This window comes from Gadus macrocephalus, chromosome 13 (genome assembly GCF_031168955.1).
Source record: "Gadus macrocephalus chromosome 13, ASM3116895v1".
Classification (NCBI taxonomy): Eukaryota; Metazoa; Chordata; class Actinopteri; order Gadiformes; family Gadidae; genus Gadus; species Gadus macrocephalus.
In genome coordinates this window covers 5,782,315-5,800,717 of record NC_082394.1, presented here as the reverse complement: position 1 = coordinate 5,800,717, position 18,403 = coordinate 5,782,315, and the positions used below count along the sequence as shown (strand labels likewise).

Genomic DNA, 18,403 nt, shown 5'->3' with positions numbered 1-18,403 from the left:
TGTTTAAGTTAACCCCCCGTTGCTCGGAGGAGCGATCGATAGTCGGCCACCATGTCCGCTGTCAATCTCAATGGGGGTTGAATTTTAGGTGGTCGTACAGCAGGAATGTCTGGTCGTAAACCTAACCTACCCGGCATGTTCTTCGGTGGTCGCTATAGTAATTCCCTGTATGGCAAGCAAAGGAAAACCCCGTTAGTCAGACAACTGGAGGGGAGCATGGAAAACGGTGTGAGGGGTGGGGGGCTGCTGCTGTCAACTGCCGCAAAGACTCCAACGACGACGACTGGAACTGGACGTCGACACCCTGGGAATGCAGACTTGGAAATGCAACCCCAAAACCGCATTTCAGTGATTAATGTGTTTTTCTCGCAGTGTGTTGTTGACTACGGCGGTACGGAAAACACTTCTCTCCTTACCCCCTCTCTCGTATCCTACGTACAATAGGCCTACTAAACGAGACGGAGATTTCAGAAGCACAGCCTAAACAACACAACACACAAAGAAAACTACAAGTAACACGGAATGACGCGTCATGCTAGTATCGCTTCCAATAACGACCTGCCTGCTGGGTTTTGATGGACTGGTTCACACTACACTAACTAGCCGTAAAAGTTGAAACCACCGCTGAGATAGCCAAGACTCTGCAATAGAATAACTAAAAGAAAGTGTACCATCATTCCAGTGTACCGCCCTCTTGTCACCCGACGCAGGGCAGGGAGAACCCTTGACGTAGTTCAGGACCCACCCATGAAGTTCCCCATAGCCATGGCAACAGGTTTGGAGATATCTCCGATGTGCCAAGTGGGTGGATATATTATATGAGGTGGATATAGCCTACTATAACAAGTCCGCACCAGTCCCGAAAGAAACCTACAGACAAGTAGTGGAAAGACGGAGATCGAGTCGGTTGCGTTGAGGTCCTTCGGGTTTTCGTGTATTTCTGACGGAGACCTCCTGGTGAAAGTGACCGGTTTGGGGTTTTGTTGGTGTCTGCTTTGAAGGATACTGTGAATAACAAGATACGGATTATTATACGAGGGACTATGGCAGTTTTAGTGGACAACTTAACGCCGCGGTTGTTGGCTCTTCTGTGGTCGACCGTGCTGCTGAGCAGAGGCGCAGGTAAGAAGTCTGGCTTCACTTGACATCCAGGGCGACTCACTCAAAAGCGTCTGTTTTTTTTTTATTATTCCTTTGGGGTGGCCTGTAGACTTTTGGGACGTTCATATAATCGAACAGTATGTTTGTTTGATGAACAATAAATGTATGACATCATTTTCAATTCCCCTTAATATTCTCGACCGATTTTTCTTCCTTAGAAATGTAATTCATTTATTGTATTTAAATAGCTGTTGGGTGCTGCTACTTCTCAGACTTTTGACATGTTTTTAATATTTCCCAAACAGCTGACTGCCCTAAACCACCAGAGAAAGAGCACATCGTCCTCACCAACGAATCACTTTTAAAGAACGCTTTCCCCAAGGACACTGAAGTCACGTTTGTCTGTACGAATGGCTATGAAAAACACAACGGCTCCGAAAGGATTACGTGCACTGGTACGGAGTGGACCCAGCCTGACCTCATGTGTAAAAGTAAGCTTTATTCCCACTTAATTCTCAATAAGGAAATTAATAGGCATTTAATAGATCTTAATTTCACACCATATTCTAGATCTTTTATTTATTCATGATCATTTTTTTTTTTTTATTAATTAATTAATTATTATTTATTTATTTTCTCTGAGTCTTATAGTAAATAATTGTTGTTTGCAGAGAAGGACTGTGGATATCCGCAAAAACTTCCGAACATGATATTGATTGTGAATGGTGGTACCCTATTAGGCGCTTCAGTAAAAGTAACCTGTGAGGAAGGGTAAGTCTTATTATTGTGAATACTTTCCTAGTTTCAGTTGACACCGGAATTTCCTGTCTATGATAATAAAGCTGATTACTGACTCCAGGCACAATGTGGTAACCACCTGGATTAGGCCATTGTTTGTTTAAGAAAATGCGTCTTTCAACACATTTGTGAAATGTTGTTAAACGCTACACATTATTAATTCTAAACATCCTCAAAAAAAGCCATTAGTAATTTTGTCTCTCCCCTCTTTTTAAAGCTACCGAGTCCTTGGGTCTTCCTTCAAACGCTGCTTCGCTAGTGGATGGATCGGGAGATCAAGGTGTGACCGTAAGTGACCAAGCATGGCAGAAACGAGAAGGCCCAACCGATTTCTCAATCATCAACCAAAAGATGGTCAAGGGTTCATCTTTTCATCCCGTTTAATCTGTGTCCCACATTCACCATAATTGTTTGATTTAGCAGGATGGGTTATTGGCTAGGGTGTTCTGACTCACAGCTGGAAGGGTCTGGATTGGCTCCCCAATGTCCACATCCTACCTGTTACCATCCTAAGGCAACATGTCCTAACCTAGCCTGGCAATGGCAGACCATTGCCTAATGCTTATGAGCAAATAAAACATGAGCTTGGAGATTAGCTTGGTTTATTCTAGCCCTAACCTGTACCTGCTCCAAAATGACATCTGTCTGAATTCATTGTAAGTCACACCGGATAAAAGTGTTTCAATGACTAAGTGGTTCAAGTTTCATTGCTAAAGCAATGGTAGGAGTAGGCTAATAACCAATATTCTTTGATTCATGCTTTTTTTAAATTAATTGTTACAATTCTTTTCTTCAGTTATTGTTTGCGACGTGCCCATTGAGGTCATCAGTGGCCAACACACCTGGACCTCTGCAGAAAAGCCGCGCCACGGCGACATCATTCAGTACTCCTGTGACCCCGGCTTCACCCTCAACGGCACCAGCCACGTCATCTGCCAAGGCAGGGGCGTTTACAACACGACACCTCCAACCTGTGAAGGTAAGCCCACACACACTGGAAGGATTGCTCCCCCTTGCTGTCCATTATTGACATAGAGACGTTCCCAGGGTTCCTCTGATTGAAGAGGTTCCTCACCTATTTCATTCATAGTCTGCGTTCAATATACACCATATGGGTTTTGCGAAGCAGTGGTTGTTTGCTAGAGTGTTTGAATCCCGGCTGAAAGTTCCCTGATTCAATCCCCAATGTCCACATCATAGATGTAGGCCCCCTAGAGCTAGGTCCCCCCCCAAACCCTGACCTGCTCCTTAATGTGGCAGTCTCAAGGTTGTCTGTTTCAATCTCCTTGGTGACAACTTTGGGAACAAGCGGTCACTTTTCCAAGAGATATACACAGAGTCGCCACCGACACCAAATTCTTAACGTTCACAATACTGCAAATGCAAGGGCTTTCATCAGTGGGCCATAGGTTCAAACACAATATTACAAATAGATAGTGTCTCAACAACGGGACATTTATTTAAATTAACATTTTCGAGACACTTTAACAAAGTTTGTCTGATTTCACTCAAGTCACTTTGGATATAAGAATAAAGAGTAATAGAATACAATTCTTAATACAACAATGGTTAACAGCCTTCATAGGGTATTAACAAGGCTATGGTCTAAACCCCATTTCTTTATTCATTCATTTTTCTTCAGCTGTAGTTTGCGACCTGCCCAGTGAGATCAACGATGGCCGACATCTCTGGACCTCTGCAGACCGGCCACGCTACGAGGACGAGATTCATTACTCCTGTAACACCGGCTTCACCCTCCACGGCAGTAGTCACCTTATATGCCAAAGCCCGGGCGTTTACAATGCAGCCCCTCCAACGTGTAAAGGTAAGCCAACACTGTGGACGGATTGCTTCACTTCACCCAGCCCATACACCGTACATGGACCTTCCTGTCACGGGTTGGGTTAGGGTCTTGCTATCTCGACACCCAACAGTCCTATCGTCCACCAACAGCCATGAGATTGAAATGTGTGGACATAAGATTCCGTTTGTTGCGGCTGTTACTGGGGGAGTACAAATACCACAGAGCAATGAGATGTAAATCATCAACCTGATATGGAGCCAGACACCGGGCAAGTTGTACAGCGAAAGTGGATAAAAGGAACTGCCATTACTCCACTTTTCATGAATGCATGACTTGTGCCAGGAAAGGTGGCTCTGTGCTGTACTAATGTAGAGGTTTTCATGCGTCTATGCAATACATCAGCAGGTTTATTCCATTCAGACTTATGAATGTTCTCTTTCATCTCCAGAAGACGAATCCACTACCCCTACATTGAATATAACCTCAACCCCTCGGCCTTCAATACAAGGTATTGAAAATGGTGTGTGTGTGTGTGTGTGTGTATGTTTTTCTGGGTTTGGTTCTCTGTGTGTGTCCGTTTGTTTTGCATGTGTCAGTGTGTATTGGAGTTTACTTTCCAAATAATTCCAAATATGTTCAAACATCTTCCACCGGGTAAATATGAGGGGTGTGAATTTGATTTGGATTCTTGGGTCACGATTAGATTAAAACGTCAATTCGGTACACATGAGAGCTTATATCAGTCCACTGTACACCAAGAAGGAAGATTTATGGCCTGGAAGAAGATAAGAGTGTAAAAGGCAATATCATTTTATTTTAGGCCATCAAAACACAGTAAAATATTTCCGACTACAAAACAAAACAAAATGTAACTTAAGCTCCAAAATATCTTTAAATAAAATATCTTTCCTTAAGGTGGCATATATACGGTAGCGGCGACAGAGGATAATCTGATGAATACGGAAGCCTCCAGCCGCTCCTCACCGTCCTTAGTAGCAGTGACCGTACCAGCAACACCTGGGACTCATGGTAAACCTGGCACGTGGAGAGCCCTGCAAATATTGAACCCTTTCAAAACGGTCCGACCACTCTAAGAGTGCTAAGAATTCCTCTTCTCATAGGTGCAAATACCATTATGACAACGCACAAACATGCAATCTCGACGAAATCCAGGACTCCAGCGGCGAGTACCCCGGAGTCTCTCGTCAGAGGTAGAGAATGTCATGATTTCAAACCAAACATTGAGCTGTGGCCAAGGTTATGTATACACCATTTTTTATGTATTTTATTTTTTATCCCAAGTGACTAACCGTGAATACAGATACATTTCACATGTAATGAGAGGATAGGGGGGGTACCGTAGAGAATCTTGTAGTACTGACATGGGAGATCAAACCCAGTGCCTTTCAGCCGGGGGTTGAATAAGCTATTGCCGGTCTCTTGACTCTTGGCTCTTATCTGATAGAGAAAGATAGTCCCTCATCTTTAGGCAGACTGGACAGTATTTCATAGCATTTCCATTTTCAACACGGTAAGGCCAACATTTATGGTTATTCTTCATTTTACATCAGATTCTAATCAACTTGTCTCCCCCCACAGCTCAATGTTTGTCTGTCTCCCCGCCGCTGGGCTTAACGTTTCACCCGGTCATATCATGTTATAATACCAATATCATCTAATAACATATCACGTTATGTAAAAATGCAATAACATTTACCCGTCATATCCCCTGTTACATGATCCAACAAAATCTGAATCTAATAACATCCCACATGGGAATTCTTCTACGCTAATTCATTACAATAACAATAATACAATTTGGTTGTGTTTTTATTGAAAAATATATTTGAACTCAACAGACAGACTAAATCATAAAGAAAAAATGTATCATAAAGTTAGAAAAGTGAGAAAAAACAAATCAACGAAATTCAGTGAATCATATTAAAACATGGTTTGGAAAATGTGTCCAAGTAGGGAGCTAGTGATTCAAGCGCTGCCAGTACATTATTAAAATGAATGATGAAGAAGTACTGATTTGCTAATGAGCATGCATTCATGCATTAACAAACCCATTCCTCATGCATTCCTGTTTTCATTCATTGCAAAACAAAGCAAAATGTTTTCCTTTTACGTTCACTAGAAACATCTGTTTGGCATGGTGGATATTCCAGAAGTGTAGAGAGCCCACGTAAATCAAGAGACAATCTCTAGCCATACCAAGTCTAGTCCGGTTTATTTATCTAGCAAAGTCCCTTCGACAGCTCAGCACTGTCACTGAGCTCCACAGGCTGACAACGCGCTTTGAAACAATTGGGACCTACTGTCGGACGAGGAAAATGAAAGTCAGATTAAGGCAAGATCACAAAAGGAAACCTGTCAAAATATAATGGACTGCACAGCGCTGCATTAATGCAAGATTTGATGACCAGCCTTAACTCTGAACCTTCAAATGGCAAGGCTAGAAATACCCATTGATCTGGTATTGTTATACTCTGAACCTTCAAACTAGCAAAGATATGAATACCTGGTTTAGTAGTGGTAGAGTGAAGAAACGGTGAAAAGGAAAAGATTTATTCTCTCAAGCATGTCCCTGGATTTACATTCCTCCTCTCTTTTAATCACTGCCCTTCCCGATAGCTCTGGCAGGTCTCTCTATTCATAAAAACTTGTTTGGTTCACAGGAAACCTGAAGGAACTTGATATCATTAAGGAACCCGATAGAGATACCAAGGATGCGGGTAAATTACTTCGACCACACTTTTATTGGCAAAGATAAATGTGTTGCATCACAGAATTATGAATTTCAAACCTTCTTTTTTTCCGACGTAAAGACGTAAGACGTAACATCGTGGTGGCCAGTGTGATAAGCACCATATTAGGTAAGTTCCTCATTTTGATTTTAAAGTTTTCCTTCTAACATGATACACATTGACGTGAAGATGAACGAGGGACGGTTCTTATCTGAATCTTCATTTCTCCTCTTCTTCTCCTTGCAGTGGTGCTCATGGTGCTGCTGATCTTTTATGTATATCGGTACAGGTGGAGGAGAGGGTGAGTGCCTTTGATTTTTCCATGGATCCAAATTCTCCTTCCTGTTTTTCACATGTCTTTCACCGTCTATCTGCTTCCTCTGCACTTCTGTTTCTGATTGTCCCCCTCCCAAAAAAACATATATCCACTAATCTAATACCCAGTTTAAGTCTGATTTATAGAAAGACACGCACCAGATACGTTGACTGTTCATCGCACCTTACATGACACATCTAGATATTCCTAGAGCAGCATTAAAGCATATTTAGATAACAGGAACAATCTGTAGAAAGGATTCCCATAGAAGCTGGAACAGGAAATGCATGTGTCTGTGTTTCCTGTCTTCTGAATCAAGGCTAGCATGAAATCCTCTTTTGTTCCAAAAGATGATTCACATGGAAATTAAAACGTGTTAGTATTATTATCATCCAGATTATATTTATAATTATTAATTTAGTCGCTCATATTCACTGCACCCATAGAATCAATGGTAGCAGTCCAACCATCCATCCATATTTTGATCTGGTCAGAAATGCTGGGGGGCTATCGCACCTGACCACCAGTATAAAAGGCAGTGGATTTACTTGTTAGCACATTATCACACATTTATACCTTTTGAAATTTCAAAATTTGACTCAAATATGTGATTTTTAACAATTAACATGATGGTAATTTATTGTTGTAACAACAAACCATGCTGCCTGGTTAACAAATTAAAAACAGAAAGTTGCATGATTACACTCATACACACACACACACACATGTGTTTTATCACCAATTACATAGTAATTTCATTAAATTGTTACTTACTACACTGCCTTGCTGGAAAGTTATTAATTGTTTGTAAGTAATACACTAACAAACAATCAAATTTCAATTTTATATATATAAATACAGAATCTAACTCAAATCTATTATCCACTGACATTGTAGCTCATACGACACCCAAGAGGATCTGAAGCCTGGGTTGTTACAATTCCAAAGTCTTTAGGGCAAAGGTCAGCCCAAGGTACCTATTCTTCAATCTTAACTTCTATAAAAGCACAGAAAGGAAACAATGATAGATCTATTTTTTGTCTTTTTGTTTTCATCATTATCATCTCTTTGATCGCAGCAAGGATTCACAGCTTGCCGTGTTTAGTGATGGCTTCCATGCCTAAAATCGTTTTTTCCCCTCTCCTCCATCAAGCAACGCTATCACTTCCAATGAAGAATACAATGTCTGTTATCATGGAGGGTCTGAGGGCCAGTGTGGACCTGCTTTCCCCTCCAAGGAGCCATACCCGGCACATCCTCAGACACAATGACACTGCAGACATCAGTGAAGGTCTGCAACTAGAAGAAACGCTTCCATGAAGGGACACACACTTTATTTATACAGTTTTTATATTCTTGAAGTTAATATAAATACAAAATAATTATTATTTGTATGTACTCGGGTGGTCTTATTTTAAAAGAAGAAGACCACGCTTTTCTTTGCAACCATGATACTTTGATGAACGATGGACAATAAAATGTTAGGTATTCATTTAAGCCGACCGCGTTGGTTAGTCGTGTCAGAGAATAGAATGTTGAGGGGTAAGAAGAAATGTAAATTATTACAATTAATCCCACATGGTGTCACTAGCCTTTTCTTAAGAGCACCTACAAAGGAGAAATGTTGCCCTGCAGAAATGATATTGACGATAATAATATTCTTGCAGAGATAGATGGACAGAGTCTAAGAGTCTATCTAGATAGATGGACAGACAGGAACTGTGGGTCCAGACAAAGGGAACATTCACAGCCGCGGCTCCCATGCAAAGGAACACAGCCTGTGTGCTGCCACGGGGTCGAGGGGGGAATTATGTGGATATAAAGAACACTGTGCTAGACACCCAACTCCAGCGTGCCAAACCTTTGAATCCGTTGTACTGTGATCATGAGATGGCTGAGAGGATGTCTTGTTCTCCCCCCGTCCGATGGTAGTTACTGAAGTAGAGGTCAAATGAACATGGGACGTCAGTCTGCTTGGCGTGACATGAGAGAATGTTTAATTTCATTCAACTGTTTCACTTTATGTCCAGGGATAATAAACCACTCCATACCAAGGTATTTTATGGCCACTATGTTTTAACTTTACTAGCCCATACTTCTATCTATAGTTTTAGGACTGATAACCCTCTGTCTAACGGGGGTCACAGAGAGGAACTGCTGGGGCTTAAGTCTTAAACAGGATGAAGGGGGGGTTTCCCATGTTTTTCAGTTTTATGAATGGACCCCTGATCTCACTGATCTTAGCCCCCACTTGAATATAGGCCGAATTTGAAAGGATGTCTTTCAACAGTTTCCCACTGCTAAAATATTATGAGTGATATGGGAAAAAAGTATTTGCAACAATGTAGACAATGAATCTGATATGTTAAAGATGATTTGTCAGATTGTCATGGGACTTCTCGTTTGTTCAATTTCAGACTTCAAAGTAGGCTTAAGCATTTTGGCACTCATTACCATACTCAGCTTGGAGCGTGGAAACCTCTCATGTTTCTGGTTATCTTAGAACCAATTTCTAATGGCAAACAATAGATATGTGTACAAGAATGAATATGTGATATGGTTGTATAACAATCGGTATATTTATTTTATAGGCCATGTTTACTATTCATATCAAGAAGTATCTTTGTTTTGGGGCCTAAGGTTCCAACCACACTGGCTTTGTGTAATCATAACACACGGAGGTTCTATCCACAGCTTTGTGTGCTAGTGGGCCACAAAGGTATTTCGGAAGGCAAATTTATGCGTCTAGTTTTTTCCTTGCAGGTTGGATTCAAGATATTTTGATTTATTTGCTAGAACTGAAATGAAAACAAGATTAAATTGGTTAGATAAGTTGAGTGGGCCTCTCCCAGCTAGGTGATTAGATTGTTTATATTTCCGAAGCAACTCTATAATCAAGCCGTACCAGCTGTGTCTACAATCACATGACAAGCCGATGACTTTCTGACTTCTCCTTACAGTTACACCTCTCTCTAAGTAGGCCTATCTAGCTTCAGCCGGGCGCGTAATGTTGTTGACATCTGCCGAGGGAAGGTTTGGCTGGGTGCCCTACAGCATCCGTCACCCTGTCTAGCCACACCACAACAGACCACGCCACAGCACTGACCGCACGATGACGGCTATTGCCAAAGCTATAGTCACAGTGGAAAGAAAAGGATGGCTTCTTCATGGTTTCTTCACATTGCGGACACTCCCTTTAAACTGAGTCACTCCGATTCCTCAGAATGTAAGCAGCATGCATTTGGCTGCGTGTTGTTGTTGGTATGCTTCTGTTGGCATGGCAACGCTGATTTGAATACGATATTCTTACCTTTCAACTCCCGTTGCCAGGACAAGCGATGAGGGAACAACTGTTTCAACACTCAGAAGTAAATCAAAAAATACGAGAGCCAGCATAGGATTACGGTGAATATGGTATCATCCAATGGTCTTTATTTGATTCATGCAATGGTTGATATATTTTTAGCTGCAATACATCGTTGATGTGTGTGATTCCTTCGAAGACTGGAGGCCAACTAGGCCAGAGGGTCCCCACATATATGTGATTAGTTTTTAGCCCGCACATTGGTCCTTTAATACAGGCCTATTTTTGTCTATTACATTGGACTGCTTTGCTGTCACATGACTGCCAGCAAACCTGTAATTAATAGCTTTCAGATCGGCCTAGGCCTACTCTTTCTCAATATAGATGCATGGTCAAGGATGTATTTTAGAATCAAGCGTTGGTCTTTTAATAATATAAAATACTAAAATATTTTATTTAAAAGTTTAATTGAAAAAAAAAAAGACCAGAGATCAACTTTCTCTATGGTTTACCCATCCCTCACCCGCGGCATCTGCGTGTCGACGTTGTCTTCGGAGCTTCTAGAAAAATCCCGACGGAACAAGTCTGCCACCGTGTGGTCGATGTAAGTTTCACACGGGGCGCTTCGTTCGGCGGAGATGGACAATAAAACGGCACCAGAGATGATCGTCCCTCTACATTGTAACCGATTTCAAATGGTGCTAGACACTAAATGAACTCTAAACACCAGAAGAAAACGGTCAGCCTTGGTAAGAGGGCTAATTATAGCTTGTGATGCTACAAAATAGCCGACATTCATTTCAGGTTGTCTCATTGTTTTGGCATCAAAACGATAACAACAGCAGTAGGCTACTTTATAGTACTTGACCTTCACTACCTTCTACTAATATTACCAGTACAAGTTTACAAACTATTTTAGGCTACTAAAGCTATCATAAATAGAATGCTAATCATGTAAACACAGCAACAGTAAATAACAAACAACATTTAGGAATATGCTTTCCTAGTCAATTTAACTCAGGTAGGCCTACTAATGATTCAGCCAGCGAACTCCTCCACTAGCGACGTGGTTTCCAGCTCAGGAACACCGATTTCAAATGGTGCTAGATTGGATCTGGTACTCTAAAACACCACCTGAAACCGGTTCCCTGGGCAGGACGTGTTCTGGATCTGTTCTGGGGAGACCGGTCCGTCCTGGAGTAGTCTTCCCCCTGATGAACACCAAACAAACACAGAGTCAGTGTCAACAAGGAGGTGTCCATTCCCGTACTCCCAAAGGAAAGCTTCCTGGTTATTATTGGGACATGAAAAACATAGCAGAAAGAATAAGACAGGGATATTAACACAGATAGTAGCATTTTTTTGTTAATGTTCCTTTCTTATTTTTATTTTTTGAATAGTTTTATAAAATACAATTTGAGGTTCAATGGCAAGGTCTAGGAGGGCCTCAAACAGCAAAAAGCATAACACTTTAAATAGTACCAAATGAATTACAACTTCAAAAGATGACTATATTTAGATCCAGAGCACATTGTGTTGTTCTTGCCAGGTTTAGACCACTTGTCCTGAAGCCCTCTTTGTATTTGGATTTACTTCAAGTAAAGGAAAAAAATGATTGCGCAGTTTCAGCTGCCCCTCGGACTTCACCATGGCGACCATTGCGGGGAGCATAGCTGTTAACATTTAAAAGGGAAAAGGTACCAAACCGCACGCGTCTACAGCTCCAATCTGACGCCGGTCTCTTGTTATTGTGAAGAAGTGACGCAGCCACTAAATTGAAAAAACTACATTGCTTCTCTTTAAGAGAAGCAATTACCTGTGACTGAGCATCTCTGTGGTATTGGTGAAGTTCTATTTTTGGATACTGTTGGAGTGTTTGAATCAAATAGGCCAGTCTTTGTTTGTTTGTTTAAGAGCTGAAAATATCCTCTGGGAGTTTTTTCTTGAGGTCGCTGTGACTGCGGCATGGACCTGAGTTACTGAGCAGACAACAGGCAGTCTCTCATCTGTCATGAGGCTCATCCCTCCCTCCTGTCAAATATAGCTATTTATGAACTGTCTCTTGCTACTGCGTGCTCTCTCTCTCTCTCTGCTTCTCTCTCTTCTCTCTCGCTCTCTACTTCTCTCTCTCTCTGCTTCTCTCTCTGCATCTCTCTCTATCTGCCTCTCTCTTTCTGCCTCTCTCTCTCCCTCTATCTGCCTCTCTATTTGCCTCTCTCTCTCTCTGCTTTTCTCTCTGTCTCTGCTACTCTCTCTGCCTCCCTCTGCTTCTCTCTCTCTCTCTCTCTCTCTCTCTCTCTCTTCATGTATCTCTCTCTGCCTCCCTCTATCTGCCTCTCTCTCTCTGCCTCTCTTCATGTATCTCTCTCTCTTTGCTACTCTCTCTGCCACTCTCCATCTGCCTCTCTATCTGCATTTCTCTCTACTGTATTTAAGTGAATTCAAAATGCTGAAGGTTCGGTAGGTCAAAGTTCCTAGTTGTTGATACAGGTGAGATATGTGTTCAATATCCATGTCATTAAATCCATTACATTATGCAAGATTAAAACGATGCGTTTAACAATGATGTGAGCATCTTTCTGAATGTGTACCAGTGTGTTTTCAGTGTCTCTGTGAGTGCTTGTTTGTGTCTGTGAAAATATGAGCGTGTGGGCGCATGTGTGCCAGTGTGTATGAGCATGTTCGTGTGTGTGTGTGTGTGTGTGATTAAAAGAGCAGAGTGTGACAGTATGAGCGTGTCAGCGCATGTGTAAAGCCAACGTAGTTAATCCTCTTAGATGGTTAGATTAGGGGTCCTGATTTGTCAGCGGTTGAGTGGGTCAAACCAACGCTTGGGCCGACCCCTCCCAACCGCTGCTGAAGGTAATGAATACCTCTCTGAATCAATCGGCAACGTGTCACGCAGCAGTGGGCCGTGGCAGTTCATCCATGGCCGACGTGGACGCCAAGGTCATGGATGCGGATCTAGGTCATGTGACCGAAGGCTCGTCAGAGGTTGCTTCCTGATTGGTTGGTAGGCCTTGCTGTTGTCCTGTCATGATGGAGCACGTGATAGCTGTGTGGGTTCTGTGTTCGATCTCTGACGTCTCTCCCTATCTGCCTCGGGCCAGTTGTCCAACCTGTATAGGAATTCACTATATGTATAGGAATTCACTATAATGACTTTGTCGTGTTGATTTCAGTCTCTGAAAAAAGGACTTATTAGTAAAAGGTAAATCAGGGGTTCTTATGCCAATAGATGTGGCGCACTTTCAGGTCCACACAAGCAGTGTGGACCACACTGACATGGAAGTGACTGGAGGAGTGAAATCACATCCGTTGTCCCCTTTTACGATGCATTTTCCAAGTGGAACCGGATATCAGGGCGGGGCTAAACATGGGTTGAATCTAGGGAGAGGGTTGTGATTGGCTCCTTCAGTGTTGTGATTGGCTACAGCAGTGGAGCACTAGGGAACGCCCCGAATAGTTTTCCCAGATCTTACCTATTGTCGGAATGTCATGTACACTGGCTGAGACTTGCACCAGCGAAAAACCGCCGAAAAAAGGTGTGCATGGTTGTGTTTTATAGGAAATGAACTGACAACTGACAGACTGACAGTCGCTCGGTGTCATGCCGATTCAAGTCTGGTACAGAACATGATGTGGACCGGATAGTCTAGTGACCGCCGGCCAAAAGGTATTGGGTTCGATCCCCAATGTCAGAAGCCTATTTATATTGGCATCCCCTAGAGCAAATGTACCTTACCCCCTACTTACTCATTCATGACCTGCATCTGAGTTCACTTTGGATAAAAGCATATTCTAAATTAATAATAGTACATGATGCCATGGCACCACTAATCATTGATGTTCGACCCCTGACCTGGAAGCGCTTCTCGCTCTCCTATACTTCCTGGTCTTCCCCCTTTCCTTCCATTGCGTTTTATTCTATTAATATCCCTTCTTACTTCTCCAAAGCAACATCAATTGTGGGGAAGGCACTATAGCTTACATGGACGAAGATAGCTTACCAGCATGTATCGTTAGCTTCCACATAACAACGGATGCTAAGGGACGCTGCTTCTTAAGAAAATATATTAATTCGATTAGCAAGGGAGCATTTCTGCAGAACCTTAAATTCGACCTCCCTTTGCTTTAATAACACATATCCCTAATAATGATAATAATGATAATAATAATAATATTAATAATAATAATAATGACTAGGATTTGACTAAATTTAGACGAGCTGCCAGAATATCTGAACGACCACCCCGGAGCGACCAACCTTCAAGTTCTACTGCTGTGCTGTGTTTGAGAAGATGAAACCGAAACCGAAAGTGTGTGACCTGAGCGTGTGGGTGGCTGTAGGGGGAGAGGGGGAGAGTGGAAGGGGAGAATGTTTTCAGGAGATTTTAGGCAAAAAATAAACACGATGCATTTTCTTTTATGATCACGATTTCGAAGAGATGGATGCAACTCTGCGTCTCACTTCTGATTTAAAATAAATAAAATAAATGTCTGAAGAGTCACAAGAGTCAGCTTATGTGTGGAATAAGAAGAGGCAAATAGTGTCAATAAATAAATATCAACTTACAGATGCTGTCGTAGACGGAAACTCATCTCAAACTCGCCCAGTTTTCAGGAAACAAAAGGCCATCAAATCTTGTCCTGTTGATCCAACACATGGTGTCAAATAACTGAAGGAGACATGAACATACACTTGACAAAATACATAAAGCCCCCGAAACTCCTCTCATTTTGCCATCCAACAGCCGTACACGTAATGCTGCCTTATGACCCCCTTTCCCTCTCATCCTGAAACCTATATCTGTCCTTCAAGAGGAAAATCACAACAACAGGAAACTTCCAGACAGCAGAAACGGAAACATGTTGAATATTTAACGAGCACATGTGTTCGTGTGTGTGTGTGCATGTTTCTACACATGTAGGTACATTGACGTGTATCTGTGTGTGTGTGTGTGTTTGTGTGCATGTGCTTATACATGCATATGTGTGTCTGTAGCTCTTATATAATGTCCTCCATTCTATATAATATGAACCTGTGGGTGGTGCTGTGTATTGGACTCTGTGACCGTGTTGTGTGTGTGTGTATACATGTGTGTGTGTGTTGGTATTACATAATGTCCTGGGGATGTTTACGGTTATACATAATAGATCATAAAATAATATAGATTATGGATAATCGAATAGAGCACAGGTAATACTGCGGTAACAAACATCCATTAACAACCTATCTGCCTCCGTGTATCTTAATGGCTCTGTGTTGTGGAAGCAGCGTTTGATTGGGCAGTACTACTATGCTACAGCATAACTTCAGTGGGGAGACTGCACCTCTACTGGATTCCACCGAGGTGAGACGTTATGAGACGTCATAGAAACGTCAAGACAGAGCTTTCAGCAGAGGACTTTAATAATAAGCCCTGCAGTGGCCAGTCTACCGATCGAACCGCCTTCACAGACACTATGTCGTAAGAGCGTCTGTGTCCTGACACGGGTTTCGCTTTGTCTTCCCACCGGCTACGCGAAAACAATTCAAGATCTGGCAGCGTTCGTGCTCGCTGTTAGCCATTACACGCTTTCAGATACTTGCCCCGAGCGGCACGATTGGTCGAAAGACAAATAGGAAACGAAGGGAAAGTGAACCCAGATTTGAGCTGGTCTGCACTCAGACTTTCGGATGATTAGAATACCATTAGACGAACAAAGCGTTTGTTCTGTTCCTCCACCAATGAGAGCACTTAGGACGCATTCCTCTCCGGTTCTGTAATTGTCTTCTCCTCCTGTGTTTATGAGGCTTCTAGGCCTCTTCTTCTTCTTCCCTCCCAGGAAGAATATCCAAACAGCTATTGAGGTCACCCCCCGGTGGCCGGCAAACTGGGTCAGGAGTTGGAGCTCTGAGGAAGGAGGGAGGGTAAACAACACAAGAACCTCAACCGCGTCTTCCTTATTAGAGCCGCACTGAGCTTGTTCTTCGTAATGTTTTTTTCACTGAAATGACTGGAAACAGACAGTTGGAAGTTTTGGTCGCGACCGGCGCGTATTATGGGATGGTTTTTTCACATGTAGGACTGCTTTTGGTTGGCCGAGTGACGTTCTTTCTCGCCCTCTCTCACTCTCTCTCTCTCTCTCTCTCTCTCTCTCTCTCTCTCTCTCTCTCTCTCACAGTCTGACCTTTAGCTGTTTGTTTGTTGAAACTGTCCCGATCAGATTCCCCTTTCAGAACCAGCTCGTTGTTCAGGTAACAGGTCAAAAGATTCCCATCCTCCGCGCCGCTTTACTCTGCTGTTTACTTCCTTGTTCTCTCTCTCTCTCTCTCTCTCTCTCTCTCTCTCGCTCTCTCTCCCGCGCACACCACTCCCCCCCCACACACACACACCCACCCTGCTGGTGTGTGGTTAGCCAATCATAACGATCCATGCTGCTTCACCCAGTGACCGAACGAACCCAGTTCGGGAAAAGACAGGTGCCTCTCCCTTCACTAATCTGTGTGTGTGTGTGTGTGTGTGTGTGTGTGTGTGTGTGTGTGTGTGTGTGTGTGTGTGTGTGTGTGTGTGTGTGTGTGTGTGTGTGTGTGTGTGTGTGTCCCACCTCCGAAGTAAGCAGAGGGAGGAAGGGAGGGGGTGCCACACCTTCCCTCCAGTCCACTTGGGTCATTAGGAAGTCAATGGAGAAAAACTGCCCCACACTGTCAACATTAGCGACGTAGCAACAGGCATGCCGTGCCCCCTACTGACTAAGGACAGGTGTGGATTACACGGCCCGCCACACGGACACACACATCCCCTTCAAGTGCCTCTCGAACCCACTCAATTATCCGTGCCTAAACAACATAACACAAAAACCTTCTTCTTTTTTTAACATGTTCATGTATGGACTTGTATTATACATCCCCGTAATTTCGGGATGTGTCAGGAGATCGATTATTTCGAGCTGATCGGTGAGAATGTAAACGTGACGGTGCAACAATAAGGAAGAGATTTTATGTAAACACCACGCAGCACCAAAACAGTGAGTGGTGAAACAGCACCCCCTATCGGCGGTGGGGAGGGCTTGTTTACATCATTCTAAGTGCGCACTCTATTTGACGTTTCCTTCTAAATACTCCCTAGGCTAGATTTAAGCTGCATATGTCTGACTTGTTAAAAATATGAATTAAAAATAAGTCACGTCACTCAGGCACGCTTTGACAGACGAACTCGTTACAGAGCAACACAAGTAAAGTAACCCGTCCCTACATATGGATATCACGGCTGTTGTTATGTCCGCCGCGTGAAGAACATGCATAACTGCGCGTCATAGGAAAGGAAAAACAAGAAAGTGATGTACGATGTGTCCGTGCCAAGAAGTACTGCGTAACATCGCCCGCTCCTTCAGTGATAACGCACTATCCATCTCTTGCGCAGCATCCTATTCCAAGTTGTCCCTTCGCACGGCATCCCCTGGCCTTATCGTGCTTTTGTTTACCTTTTTTTTTCATCTTTATTTTCACAGTAACTTAAACAAACTCGGTGGTTTGGTTGAGAATACTATAAGGAGTTATAGCGACGTGATGTGACACAGAAGCCTATTGCCCAACGCAGTGGAAAGTCCCGCTGGGTTGTATTTGCTTCGCCTTCAGCCTGGCTCTCTGACGCAGTTCCATTTACCTGTTGTCATGTCGATGATGATAAACACGCGTTACATTCTTCCATTAGCTCCTTTCTGATGGTTCCAATTCTCATTTTAAGTACGACACACGCAATATCATGACAGATATAACCACTTCCCCCAACCCCTACAACCTCATTCCTTCCTTTTCACCTCGACATAGCTTAGTTGTTGCGAATTACATATTGGTATTCTCTACACAAAATACGCAGCTTACCTTGCCTCTGCTCTATTATAATGTAAATAACTTACGTGTTTGCCGCAAGGCCTGCTTTCCTCGCATGCGTCCGGGTCTCATCCCATCCTTCTCCCCGAGATCTTGTTCCCCATGAATGGGTGGTCAGTCACCTGTCGCCTTCCGACCTGTTCTCATTGTTTGCCATCGCGAAGTGCCCCACGCATTATTACAGAGTCCCTATCGATTTTTCCATAGCGCAACATGCAGGCCCCGCCCCTGACACTCCCCCGCGCGGTGGTTGGCCGACGGGCTCTGTGTTCTTCACCCCTCGTCACAATCACATGTGGCTGACGCATGTTTACAAACATCGGTAAAATCACATGGTAATCTGGCCCCTTTTTTACCGTAAACTGCCTCATACTGACGCAGCTTCCTCTTGTTTCTGTTTTTCCTGCTTTCTTTTTTAACAGATCCCAAAGGATCAACGTAATCGGACCATCTC

General features: G+C 43.0%; 1 protein-coding gene and 1 long non-coding RNA gene across 10 annotated transcripts; one reads left to right on the top strand and one right to left on the bottom strand.

The window, feature by feature from the left end:
• The first annotated feature begins 748 nt into the window (after nt 1–748).
• On the top strand, nt 749–8,172 carry im:7151449 (zona pellucida sperm-binding protein 3 receptor). Of its 9 annotated transcripts, XM_060068494.1 has the most exons (14): nt 751–1,122; nt 1,407–1,592; nt 1,773–1,872; nt 2,117–2,187; nt 2,696–2,878; nt 3,542–3,724; nt 4,152–4,211; nt 4,619–4,732; nt 4,825–4,914; nt 6,385–6,441; nt 6,535–6,582; nt 6,700–6,754; nt 7,667–7,742; nt 7,923–8,172. In XM_060068494.1, exons 1-13 carry the CDS (start codon nt 1,044–1,046, stop codon nt 7,722–7,724), a joined length of 1,284 nt encoding a protein of 427 aa, XP_059924477.1. In that variant the 5' UTR covers nt 751–1,043; the 3' UTR covers nt 7,725–7,742; nt 7,923–8,172. The 9 variants fall into 9 exon arrangements, with proteins under 9 accessions (XP_059924476.1, XP_059924481.1, XP_059924477.1 ...); XM_060068493.1 differs by lacking the exon at nt 7,667–7,742 and having other exon boundaries at nt 749–1,122; nt 4,155–4,211; XM_060068492.1 differs by lacking the exon at nt 7,667–7,742.
• Nucleotides 8,173–8,293: 121 nt separating this feature from the next.
• On the bottom strand, nt 8,294–18,172 carry LOC132470217 (uncharacterized). Its single transcript, XR_009528602.1, has 2 exons — nt 12,194–18,172; nt 8,294–12,156 (listed from the first exon to the last, which is right to left on the bottom strand). It is a non-coding gene; the product is annotated as an uncharacterized LOC132470217 (long non-coding RNA).
• Between the last annotated feature and the right edge of the window lie 231 nt (nt 18,173–18,403).

Excerpts from the sequence above, each read along its gene's own strand:
- im:7151449 (XM_060068492.1), top strand. The coding sequence starts at position 1,044 with ATGGCAGTTTTAGTGGACAACTTAACGCCGCGGTTGTTGGCTCTTCTG. Across the intron at positions 3,725-4,151 it reads AGCCCCTCCAACGTGTAAAG|AAGACGAATCCACTACCCCT; the intron begins GTAAGCCAACAC and ends TTTCATCTCCAG. Across the intron at positions 6,583-6,699 it reads TGTGATAAGCACCATATTAG|TGGTGCTCATGGTGCTGCTG; the intron begins GTAAGTTCCTCA and ends TTCTCCTTGCAG.